The following is a 13,880-nucleotide window of genomic DNA, read 5'->3' on the forward strand; positions in this document are numbered from 1 at the left end:
TGTGCAGCGCTGCTCTTGCTGTAGTTCTGATAAAACAGTTTTACCAGCAGTGCACAGTCTTTCTTCTCAGTAGTCACTGCTAACACTTCACACAAACAGACACTTCACAAAAGAAAACAACGCGCGTCGCCAAGGGACAAACAGCATAACCGATGACAAAATCAGAAACATTTCACTCTGTAACTGCTTCTAGCGTCATATTTTCACTGGTGGCAGAGAGTCGAACTATTATTCTTTCAGTTTACTGCTCGAGCAGTGATTAACGAACAGATCTATTCCGTTTCACAGTCCTCTGAGACACACGGAACACTGTCAGTTTACTTATAACACTCGATACAAAGGAAAATCTCGTTTTGTTAAATCTAGTACAATTTGAACTAGTGCTAGCTTTCGAGCAGATTAATTCTTTCATAAAGTACATATTAATACTTTATTTTTGTAATCTCTTAAACTGGTGATGAGACTCATGTCTGTATACAAGGTGCCCCACCCAACTCTGGCACCTCATGTAATTCCGAAATAAAACACAATGCGAAAAATGTAATTGGTAATGGACACACCCACGTCACGGGCCCACACAATGGGCAGGAAATCACACAGGACAAATGTAGACAAAAATCTCTTTCAACATTATGTTACGTTTCTTTAACGGGCAAATGTGTGCCTTTTCTACAGAAATTAAAACTAGAGGTACAATTAGAGTTGACTGACTTGCTTACACCGTTCTAAGCATCATGCATTCTGAAATACGTAGACTTTAAAGGATGGCAACGGCGCCACAATTTTTACCGTAATGCGCAAACCAAGGGCTGCCTACAGCAGACTTCAAGACAGTGCAGGCAACCCGCATTACGGCATTACAACATTACGTCAGAAACTGTGACTCTGTTTCCATTGTTCAAAGTCTAAGTATTCCAGAAGGTGTAATCCTTAGAGCAGTGAAACAAAGTCAGTCATCACTAAATGTATCTCTAGTTTTAATTTCTGCAGAATAAAACAGATATGTCGAATTTAAAGCAAGTAACTTTGTGTTAAAAGTGATGTTTGTTGCATTTAAGGGTTGTCCACTCCTGCCGTTTGTGTGAACCCCTGACAAAGGTGCTTCCCTGGGCAATCGCAGTTTTCACATTTTGTTTCATTTCGGAAATATATGGTGTAAAAAATCGAGGTGGGGAACCCATAAAGGTATTTAAGAAATGCCACACTGAAGTTTCAGTGTGAGCTGACGCTAAGGTTGGTCGGTGAGACTTGCAACAGCAGATTGCAAATAGATTGAATTGTGGACTAATAAGTACATAAAAAAGTAATAGACCATACCAAGAGGGATATGGGGAGGCAGGACAGGTAGTTGTCCAATCACAAAGGAGTATCTACGGCAACAGTTATATCATTTATACTCCACCAGGGGTCTTACTATGAGTGGAACAGCGTCAATCGTGCACTACTGTCATACACCCAATCTTCATTTCATTAATAAATAATATATATAAGTGTAATAGTTGACTTGTTGTTACGGGCACCACAGAATCGATATATTTAAAGAACGACATCATTTCCACAAGGCTGTTACTTTAAATGAATACGTTATTAAGTAGTGCTGAATCTTTTCTAGAGTATTGTTGTTCACAAGTGTACAAAAGAATGCTGATACAGCGTGCTTGTAAATATAAACAAAGTCTCACGCCGTACACGATTAGCTAATGACTAGCTGATGGTGCTTATTGAACTAGAAATTTACGCTAATCGCCTGGTCGGTATGACGTAGTTCTTAGAAGTGTAACTCTTGATAAGTTTGCATTTCTCTGCAATTATCGCCTTGATTACTTCATACCTTTAGTGCAACGTGCGTCCACTCTATAGATTACCAATAATTCTTTTTAAATATCCACCATTTCGTCTGTAACATGTGCTACTTGACTTGGATAAGCATACTCGAGCTACTCTCTGTTCGATTACACTACCTAGTGATGAAACATGTAGTACAATGTGTTAAACGTAGAATAACGTACAGCTGTGGTATAGAACAATAGGTACATCATTAGCATAGAGAATCTTAAGCTGTACTCTCACGGTCATTGTAGGTGTTTCTGGAAAACGTCGATTCAGTAAAGAAAACCTTTTTTCCAGAATTATATTAATCCCTCTAAAGTTTACAAATATTTTTTTACTAAATATGAAGCAGGGGTGTGTGTTTCAGGAAAATAGAAAGTTCTTGCGATTTCCAGTCATGGCGAATGATAAACGGCTTCGCAAAGCCCGACAGAAGGGATATCAAAAACACGAAAGAATACAAACAGAAAAGGTAATTATTTCAAAAAGTAATCCTACCCACATATTAGCGCAAGCATGTATGAAACACTTTAGTACTAAGACAGCGAAATGTTCAGATGTTGAGGGGAAAGTGAAAAACATTGAGATAGGGAAGAATAAGCTTGTGTTAGGCAAAGTAAAGATTATAGAGAAATTTATTGGTAATTTTAGGGTAATAACGGCACAAGAAGAGAATAACTCTTGAGGAATTCACTTTGCCCTGAATAAGATGTTCAGAAAGTAGTAATTTACTTAGAGCGAGACATTAAAATAAATACAAAAACGATGCTAAAGGTAACAATATAATTCTGATTCATATGCGTCTGGTATAAGAGAAGACGATGAAATGGAAATTATCTGAGGACAGTAAGGAATTAATGAATCATATTTAACGAACTTAATGAATGATGGTACCTCGAGGATTAAACGCTGTATATTTGTGCAGTATGCTCCATAGCTTCGATACCAGTTTAGATAAATAAACAATAATTTCTTAACATTAGAAATTATATTCAGCTATTTTTCTCCATTATCACACTTTCTCTATGTTCCCATTCAATAAGATTATTTTGTCATGAGTCCACTTCGTGTTATTTGTTAGTTTTATTTATATTATTAGTTAATCATTAATTATATTACAGTGACATAGGTTTTAATGAGAAATATACGTGAAACAGACGGTATTGTCTAAAGAAAACTTGATAAATTTTTATTGCGTTCATCTCAGATGCTTGAATATACAGTTTGATGCTGCAGTGGTTATCTGTTTAGGTTTGACTCGCCCATTCCCGAATCATATTCCTCCCTGCGAGCAAGAAATACTTTAGCCTATGTGAGCTTATTGATACACCTTGTCGCACAGATTACATAAAGGTAGATATAGTAATAGATGACAGCGGGATAGAAAAACAATTAAAATATCTCAAAAGAAGAAAGGCCGATGGACCTGATGGGATACCAGTTCTATTTTACACAGATAACGCGAAGGAACTTGCCCCCCTTCTTGCAGCGGTGTACTGTAGGTCTATAGAAGAGCGTGGCGTTCCAAAAGATTGGAAAAGGGCACAGGGCATATCCGTTTTCAAGAAGGGATATAGAACAAATGTGCAGAACTATAGACCTATATCTCTAACGTCGATCAGTTGTAGAATTTTGGAACACGTATTATGTTCGAGTATAATGACTTTTCTGGAGACTAGAAATCTACTCTGTAGGAATCGGCATGGGTTTCGAAAACTACGATCGTGTGAAACCCAGCTCGCGCTATTCGTCCACGAAGTTCAGAGGGTCGTAGACACGGGTTCCCAGGTAGATGCCGTGTTTCTTGACATCCGCAAGGCATTTCATACAGTTCCCCACAGTCGTTTAATGAACAAAGTAAGAGCTTTTGAACTATCAGACCAATTGTGTGATTGGATTGCAGAGTTCCTAGATATCAGAACGCAGCATATCATTCTCAATGGAGAGAACTCTTCCGAAGTAAGAGTGATTTCAGGTTTGCCACAGGGGAGTGTCTTACGATCGTTGCTATTCACAATATATATAAATGACCTTGTGGATAACATCAGATGTTCACTGAGGCTTTTTGCGGATGATGGTGTAGTACATCGAGAGTTTGTACCAATGGAAAATTGTACTGAAATGCAGGAGGATCTGCAAAGAATTGACGCATGGTGCAGGGAATAGCATTTGAATCTCAATGTAGACAAGTGTAATGTGCTGTGAATACACAGAGAGAAAGATCCTTTTCATTTACCTAAAATATAGCAGATCAGCAACTGGAAGAAGTTAATTCCATAAATTATCTGGGAGTAGGAATTAGGAGTGATTTAAAATGGAATGGCAATATCAAGTTAATCGTCGGTAAAGCAGATGCCAGACAGATTCATTGGTATAATCCTAAGGAAATGCAGTCGGAAAATAAAGGAAGTACGTTACAGTACACTTGTTCATCCACTGCTTGAATACTGCCCTCCGGTGTGGGATCCGTACCAGATAGGGTTGACAGAAGAGATAGAGAAGTGTTACGGAGATGATAGATAAACTCTGGTCGAAGACTCTGCAAGAGAGACGCTCAGTAGCTCGGTACGGGCTTTTGTTGAAGTTTCGAGAACATACCTTCACCGAGGAGTCAAGCAGTATATTGCTCCCTCCTACCATGAGGATAAAATCAGCGAGATTAGAGCCCACACAGAGGCATACCGACGACCTTTCTTCCCACGAACAATACCAGTCTGGAATAGAAGGGAGAACCGATAGAGGAACTCAAGGTACCCTCCGTCGCACACCGTCGGGTGGCTTGCGGAGTATGGATATAGATTTAGAAAGAGGAGGAAAGCGACGTCGAAATATTAGAGTTTCACAGATTTCTAATGGGGCGCGAAAGCAAGTCGATATAAGAGTGTCAATTACTTTAGCAAGTGCTGAAATGATGCAGAAGCGCACTTTACGGTAAGGGAGACTTCTAAAACAGTGTTATTGTCACTATACCGAAGATGACAAGGACAGATAAATGTGAGAATTGTTGCAGCAGTTACCCCGTTCCTGACTCATGATACTGTTTAGTTTTCTCGCTTGGTTCAGTTATAACGCACTGACCGCACGACCGACAATGAGCCACACTCCAATCCAGTCTTCCGTGTTCACAAACCTACGGCAGTTGCTAACACAAACCCTGAAGTGGCACATTGTAGTTTGCGCAGAAAAATGCGATAGGGAGGACTGTATAGCAACCAATAACAAACGGAGCCTCTGAGCCAGTCAGTACGTCTTACTCATACACTGTTATCTTAACTGAAAAAGATTCACGAGGAAATTTTGGCGACCGTGTTGTTTGCCCGCCAGGCCTCGCAGTGTTCGGTAATTCCGAATTTGGAAGTCAACATTCAGTACAGAAAATAATTCGTTTCATCACAATAATCCAGGATGAATCATTATCGTCAGACAAACATTCAGAGCTGATAAATCGTAAACGATAACCTGAATCAGAAACGTCGTTCGCGAAATACCACACGTTAAAGTAGCGGGACGAGAGAGTTGCCACTAGAAAGGGTGTTGAACGTGAGGAAGCTGAAATTTTCCAATATTTGATATCACTACGCGCTTCGCCCATGCCTACAGGTGTCAGCTATGATAGAGCGTATTACTTTTAAAAAATAAACAAACGGTGGACTGTACTGTCCATCACTTTCCACTATAATGGAAGCTTCACGTATCGGGCATCCACTGTGCTTGATATCAGTCCCTGTCGTGGAGATGCCATTATTTGCTCGACTAGATTCGGTAGGCATTCACGGCGTGATTTCTAAAGGTCCTATATACAGCTGCACTCGGGAGAGGATTACCGAACCATCGGATTGCCACTGACAGCGACAAATAGTAAAATGACCCGCCTCTCTTCGGAAAGGGGTACGATTACATCAGAGCTATTCAGCTGCTCAAAGGATAGCTACCAAAGGCTTCAATGGAAGCTAACATGCCAGCGGTTCAGATCGTGATTGAAGGGAAACGGTGGAACATTTCCTTGCAGCGGCATTCGGTGGGTCAGACGGTGCGGATGTATAGAGGAGAACAAATAACCTTACAGTACAGTGCTTTGTATAATAAATGTCATGCAGGTACTGTACACTCCATAATATTACCATCTCCCAATAAGCACTGTCTGGATTTCAAAGTGTCTCATAGAACATGGCGAGGCGATGGATGTGGTGGTACTCTTAGTACAACGTAGAAAAAAATATGGCAAATAATGTGCTGAGGAAATGTTTACAAGCCATGGAGTAAACATGAATATGAGGTGTAAGTAGTATAGTTACAGGAATGGAAGAAGGGTGGACCTTAAAAGGCTCAGGATATGGAAACGTGAAATGTGTGTGTCTTGTCAGAAAGATAAATTACGAGGAACAGAATGAATGTAATTGCAGCACTATATCCTTAATTCCTTTATTTGGATGAACTCTTAAACACAATGTTTATCTTACACAGTGTGTTCAGTGCGAATTATGTCGATGTTTTCAAGTTATCGTGAAGAAGGACGAATATTGAAGAAGTTAACAACTATTCATATACTCATTATTACATCATGGATAGAATTTCAAGGACTATTATTACTTTTTCAGCTTTGCCTATTGACGACAAATGTCTTCTTTCTTTTCTCCTTCCTATATTTCCAGTACTTTTTCATTCTTTCCCCATTTCGTTCCCTTCCTTCTTCTGTCAGTACTGCACCTGTCTCTTTATTTGCTTTCGCTGCGAAGCCCATGAAACCTTCCACTTTTGCTCTGAATTTTATCTTTTCCCTATTTCTTCCTCCATTATTTCCATTCCCCTCAAGTGTACATTAACTTCTTTCATATCCGCCACTGATATTTTTTATATCTCTCAAAAAAGTTAAAATTTCTTTTTGTTATTCCTTTTACATCCGGCCCTTTCAGGTGTCCATACGATACTGCTCTTCACCTCCGCATTACGTTTGATATTCGTTTTATTTTTTAATGATTCTGAATTTAATATCCATTTCCCCATGTCCTATCGTCCCGAGATTTTCTTGTTTATTTTCATTTCCTTCTTTTCCATTTCTCCGAATTGTTTGTATTTTTTAACAAAATGTATTCTTAAGCATAAAGGCATTCGATTCTAATGGCAGCGTTTCAGTGTCGAAGTTTTCCTTATATGGATAAAGATTTCTTGTTACACAGCTTTTGCCATATGTCATATACTCCAGTTATTCACCGATATACATTGGCCCGCTTTTGAAGCTGTCTCTTCAGATAAGCTACCTGCATTACTGCTTCTTCTTTAGATTCATAGTAAGATGAGAAGATCGTCTGTAGAACTCAAAAACATCAATTCTCTCATTATCCCCCTTTTTTCTCAATTGTGATACTTAATTTCCTCGTTCTTGTTTATTTTGCCCCATTTACAGATTAACTATTCTAGTACATAATTGAACGCCAGTCAGGACAACCCATTTCCTGGTGTTACACCAATTTTGATCTCAAAAGCGGTGGACGTTTCACCTAAAATTTTAATTTTGCGTTTTGTGCCTGTTAGTGTGTCTTTCGTGGTTGCTACTGATTTGTTGACAGCTCCAAACTGATTAAAATGTTAAATAAAGTTTTCTCGTCAATCGAATCACATATATTTCAGAATTCCACAATTGTTTAGCTTTAAAAGCCACGAAGGATCTTCGCAAGAGATTTATTATAAGAATGTACGTACAATCCTTAGGTGATTATAAAAATGTGCACTTGAAGACCAAATTAATTTTGAAACCGTATTCAAATGTAGTTTTTTATTCACCTGTTATTTGCATTCTCCAGCAGAGACGGACTAGCAGCGAACATGTTGCCACTTCTCAGCCTCTGAATGAAGAAAAATGCATAAAAATAAAACGTTATGGATGGAAAGGATGATGAAAATTTGATGACATATTGATGATACGTCTTGTGAACTTTAAGGATTATGCCGGCCGAAGTGGCCGTGCGGTTAAAGGCGCTGCAGTCTGGAACCGCAAGACCGCTACGGTCGCAGGTTCGAATCCTGCCTCGGGAATGGATGTTTGTGATGTCCTTAGGTTAGTTAGGCTTAACTAGTTCTAAGTTCTAGGGGACTAATGGCCTCAGCAGTTGAGTCCCATAGTGCTCAGAGCCATTTTTTTTAAGGATTATGGTCCTGTGGGCTGTTGGTAACATTGGCTAGATTATGAGGTTAGACGAAGGTGGGATTGGAAATGAGATGGTAACACAAAATTAATAGGATGTGTACTGAAAATGGTGAGGACGCAATATGTGAGTAAAAGGAGGCAGCAACTTTTGGAGCTGGTAGCGACAGCAGTGGAGCTGCGGCGACGCTGCTCGACGTTGGTGCCGAGTCGGCAGCGCAGTGCAGTGAGGAATCGTGGTTTTTTGTGTTTTGATGCAGGGAGGGCGAGTCGCTGAGCCGGCTGCGGCTGCCGTTCGCCGACAAGAGCCACTCGGGAGAGTACACGTGCTCGCTGGGACACGGATCCGACGCCAGCGTCCACGTCCACGTCCTCAACGGTGAGTGGAGCGCCGCTGCCGCTGCCGCAGCCGCAGCCGCAGCCGCCCCACTGCACTGCACTCAGTCCTGCCGCCGTGTCACCTCCTCTGCTGCTCCCACCCACCCACATCCCCCATCCACCACCACAGCAGTCCGCCTTCGCGGCCCTCAGGAAGCGTCCTGGGCACGGAATAGGGAGGTCATGACTTCGATTTCCACCTCGGGCATAAGTAACCGTACTCTGCATGAATTTACAGTAAAGGTAGTTCAGGAATAGGGTATCTGCTGTACAAAGATGAAAGGCCAAATAACACAAAGGCAAATTTGTGGGTAAGTAATGCGTACTAATGTAACTCTGCTCTTATATCGCCAGTCTTTCGGTTGGTTGGAAGACCTTGACATCGATCTCTGATGGTCATTAAATAAGTAATGCAACATATTTCATCATCTGACTGAGGGTTGGTTTTATTCAAGATTCCAGTACACGATATTACTCCCCACTCTGTTTTTATCCTTTTAGTACGATGCTCTTAGGCCACCGCACTGGGAACGCCTGTATTCCCGCAAGGTACCACTCAAAAGGCTGAAGCCAGACCCAACCCCTTGCTGCATCAATAAACTCCCCATCACTCAAGTACTGCTTCCAGCGGAGTGCATCCGTTGTTGGGCGAGACAAACGGGCTTCGAGAAGTGTGAAATCTGGGCTGTAGGTTGTGAATTCCTCTCAGGTCCACAGGCTTGTTTCAGGCCTTGCATCATCATGGACAAGAAGCTAGTTTGCATTTTTGTGTTGACGAACACCGTGAAGTCCAACAGTGCAGGAGTTAAAGCTATGTACGGCCGGTAGACACGCCGGAGATCGGACAAATTTGCGGGACCTTGTTGGGAAGATGGAAGATGCCTCGCCCAACGACTCACCACGCTTTTGTTCACTTCCAGGTCTCCGTAGACATTCTCCAAGTCCCTACGCATATCCGTGATGCTCCGTTTTTCTGCCAAGAGCGATTCAGCGGAGTTACAGACTCCAATTTGAAGGCTTGTACAGCGCCGCCACCTATCGGAACATCATGAAACTATAGAGGACGAAGCGGGGATATTCCACAGTATTCCACAGGAAATTCCACATGTAATCAAACGAAAGTAACCGAGAAAAAGCTATGTAGCATTACTTACTTAATGCCCTTCGAGTTTCACGGTAACCTTTTCGTATCTGTGTAATTAAAAACTCCTACACTATGTACATCTTGTTTTAGCAGTGCCAGTCATGGTGTCTCTCGAGATAACTTTCCTTGTAATGTTTCTTCTAGGCCATTTACAAGAAACTAGTTGTTATCATACAGTATGACCAGTTACAAAAACTTCTTTTTTAACAGTCACGGTAGTGTGGCTATTTGTAAGAGCCTAACAATTCACGTGAGAGTTGCATGTGGACATGTTCATCGTCTGAACCCCGTCGACAGATCTGTAACTGTTCACCTTGCGCCTTCTTAAGTCGATGTCGCTCTCGCAGAAAACATATGGTCACAGTTCTGTTTATAACTTGATACTATGAGGAACATACACATCTACTTTTTCAGTAAAGAGTACATAGGTTTTCTTAAGGAATCCCATTAGTTTCTTCTGCATTGCTATTCTTGACACATTACTGCTCATAATACACCACACAGTTTAATAATGCTATATCATAAATGCATATGCTTAGCAGTGAACGCACTTCTACTCAGACTACAAACTTTCGATACCGGAGACTTCGAACTACACGTGGAGACACTGTCTCCTTGTGAATAGTCACGCTTCAGCTTGCTATCACAACGCATTAGGGTACCCAGCAGTTGTACGTAAGACATACGGCACCATATTACGCCTCATCCCAGGCCAATTAGTCATCTATGTTACACAACAACACATATCTCACTGGCCCAACTACTCCTGTGTATGATCATTTTTCACTAATCCTTTGCAGGACCTCCCGGTTGGTCGTTTATCTGATCACTTAATCTTTAAGAGAGATCTCTAGCAGCATATGTCAAGTGATTTAAGAGCTACCATTCCATTTGTCGCCATTGACCATGTTTCAAGACCATAAATATCTCCACACCCAGTATAGATCCTTACAGTATTTTACTCGTTACAGTATATATGCTATTAGAACAACTCATTTTTCATTTTTCTTATATTCATGGACAGTAATTTTGCTTCTCTAATTCCTTTGTTGTATGTGCTGTTTCCTTCTTCCGTCTTCTGTTATCTTAGTTGTTAAATATTGGTATGACAGAATCAGTTTCATTTTGTTACAACTATTTTTAATATGCTCTTCTTCTTATTCTTTGGAGCTGACAAGTATTTCTACATTTTTTGAGTTAATTTCCTGTTTTTACTCCTCCCTTAATGCTGTATACCTAAATTTTATTACTATTTGGGAATTCCTTTCGTTTAGAGATTTCAAAGTTATTTCATACACAATCCTAAGAATATTCTCTAAATAAATGAGAACACATATCATTCGACGAAACTTCAGCCACTGACGGTGAGGCAAGTCGTTTTGTACTTGATTGCAGAATATGCGTTTTGTTGTGCTTTTCTCACGCAGGCTATAGAAGAATCAGTTAGTTCCCTTAAACAAACAAATACATTAATAACAGAACTAAGAATGAGAATGGATGAATAAACATTGCATTGTTATTGCACGCAGGCAATAAAGGGAGCAAACTCATTGTTGTGTCATTTACTGAACTACAGTAGGCCGCCCAGAGTGGCCGTGCGGTTCTAGGCGCTACAGTCTGGAGCCGAGCGACCGCTACGGTCGCAGGTTCGAATCCTGCCTCGGGCCTGGATGTGTGTGATGTCCTTAGGTTAGTTAGGTTTAATTAGTTCTAAGTTCTAGGCGATTGATAACCCCAGCAGTTAAGTCGCATAGTGCTCAGAGCCATTTTTTGAGCTCCAGTAGGCTGTGTAAACGAAACAATCTGTGACAGACTAGCAGCAGTGTGTGTGGCTATATATGATTAAGCTCTTCCCTCCATACTTATGCAGAACAGAAATTTAACAAAGAAGGATAATACAGCACAAGAAATGTGTACTGTACGCACATATACAGGGACGCAATCACCAACGCCTTCAGAAGACACAGATTAGATTTTTGTACTCTTCTCACATGCATACTATTAGTCCTACAGGAAAAATGAACAGGACTTTTTGTAGGATATTTTACTGCAATCAGATTTCGTACTTGGGTAGGTGGAGGCCACGGATTCCGAGTTATTCAAGAGCCACGCGGCTGGAGGTCATTATTGTACGTTTTCTTGAATTATTAAAAAACGCAGCCTCTAGCAAAAAAGTATCCCAGTGCAGAGTTTAACTACATTAAATTTCCCACAAGAATGTTCTGCTCATTTTTTCTGTAGGACAAACCGTTTGCAAATGGTGAGCGAGAGAATACAAAAATTTTGGGCTTGGTATTTTTAGGCGACGCGGGTTTGATAAAACTCTCACACCATATATATTTTTTACTGAAACAGTTCAGAATTATAAAGTTTAATGAAAGTTAACCATCAAATTTTATAATAAATTCTGTGGATATTAATTTGATAGTATTACATAAACAAAGATGTCACATGTTCATCTGCTCATCATGATGACGATAGTCGATATTGTCTCGAGCAAAGATGAATGCTGTCAACTGTCACACTATATCATTGGCTACTGCGTTTGAGGAGGAATATCTGTAGAGTGGGAGTACCATACTGTGGATGTGACCAACATCCTACGGAAGTAACAAGATGAAGCTGCTTTTACACTGATGTTTACTTATTGCGCTATGATATAAACTTTCGTCTCCCACTATTTGCCCTGTTTTCACGTATTCGTTCATTAGTAACAGACGTTATTATGAACTGTTGCTGCAACGGATGCAATCGAAATTCGTTAAAGGAGGAAAAGTTACTTTTCATCGTTAACTATCACAAATATTTGCTTGCTAATCAATAATCAGACGGAGAGTAAAGAAAGGATAATATCGCAGGTCCAACTTATGTGACTATATGGTCCAGTATTTAAAATTTCCTCGTAAATTGCTTAGTGTGCCAATGTGTTAACGGCCAGTCTGTTGAATATATACAAATTGTGAGAAATTTAACTTGCAGATAAAACAGTCAGCAAAATATTATGCTTATTTTAGAGTGGTCACAATAAGATACTGTAGCATCAGTGGCTATGCCGCAGAGAATGAGTATATATGATTATTATTTTACTTTCGCTAATAGCAAAGTGATATTAAACATCTAAGAGCAAACAGGGAATAAGAGCAGAAGAATTTTCTGCAAGTCATAACTCCAAATTCGATGATATATTTGAACTAAAGAGCATTTACAACATACGCAAGCACTTCCTTTAGCCGTTTACTGACACACAGAGTTCAATGTTTAGACACATTATCTTACTGTAACCTCACGCCGTCAGCACACAGACTTTGCTTTCTAACGTTCGTTCTACGTGGTGCTGAATTCTCAGGAACGATGCGATTCGTGCGTAAGTTACGTATACCTCAACATGGTTTATTCGATTGCAGCGCTCTCCAGCGGCGATTATAGGCTGCATCTGGCTCAGAAATCACACTATTTACGAATCTGACTGGCAAAAAATAGCTACGATAGCTTCATTAAAACCCACATTTCTTCGTTTGTCTACGTCCTAGACATGTTGTTCTCCATGTAGTACACAGAAACAAAAACTTAAATATCCATAAAAATGTTAAAACATTAGAATGGCGGAGTTTCCGACACTCTCAAAGGGCGGAAAAGAGTCATTTTGACCACACAAAAAATATTTTCTTCTTTGACTTAAACAAGTACTTTTTTTAGCATTTGTTAATCCATACATTATTTCTAGTAATCACAATAATAATTTTCAAATATAAATAATTATTACTGATTTATTTTAACTACAATGTATTTGTATTATACATTGTTGTTACTGCTAACAAGTTTCTTAGCTATAGATTTTAATTTATTAACTATTCATACAACCTCCTAAACGCATTTAGTACCTTTGGTCCCTTTTACTCTCACATGTATTTTACAAACAGCTCTGTATTACTTTTCACTCAAGTCATTTGAAGCTGCTAAACGCACTTAGCACAGGTGATTTGTGTTTTACCTGCACATTTTCCGCACTTTACACACTTTTCGCTGCCTTTGCAGAGGTTGATATGGCACTTCCTCCGCTCTCTGGGTGATTTCAGTCTCGTATCCTCATCCTTTGCCTGATGTTCTTGCTCTTTCGTTCCCTTTACTTCTTTTGGCAGTTGAAGTACAAACTTCATCCTTTCCATTTTCTTGTTCGTTACTATGTTGCAGATGACCCATGCATTTATTCCCGCCATGTCCAGTATGTTGTAGAAGGCATGCTTTGGCCATCTCCAACATGTAACCTTCGTAGTATATTTATGGGTCATTTGATCAATCACGTCCACTCCGTACTTTGTTGCATTTAGAACGTTACAGTTTAAGGGTTTTTATTTCATTCCTTGTTTATTGCTATTTCAGCATGCA

The 13,880-nt window shown here is 40.0% G+C and overlaps 1 protein-coding gene across 1 annotated transcript in view; it reads left to right on the top strand.

Annotated features, from left to right (window-relative positions):
- Positions 1-13,880, top strand: part of LOC126198887 (zwei Ig domain protein zig-8-like) — a 657,506-nt gene that overhangs the window by 637,927 nt on the left and 5,699 nt on the right. The window contains exon 7 of the mRNA XM_049935496.1: positions 8,233-8,351. Within this exon, the coding sequence (XP_049791453.1) occupies positions 8,233-8,351 (119 nt within the window). The remainder of the gene's footprint in view (positions 1-8,232; positions 8,352-13,880) is intronic.

Source organism: Schistocerca nitens, chromosome 8 (assembly GCF_023898315.1).
Source record: "Schistocerca nitens isolate TAMUIC-IGC-003100 chromosome 8, iqSchNite1.1, whole genome shotgun sequence".
NCBI classification, from domain to species: domain Eukaryota; kingdom Metazoa; phylum Arthropoda; class Insecta; order Orthoptera; family Acrididae; genus Schistocerca; species Schistocerca nitens.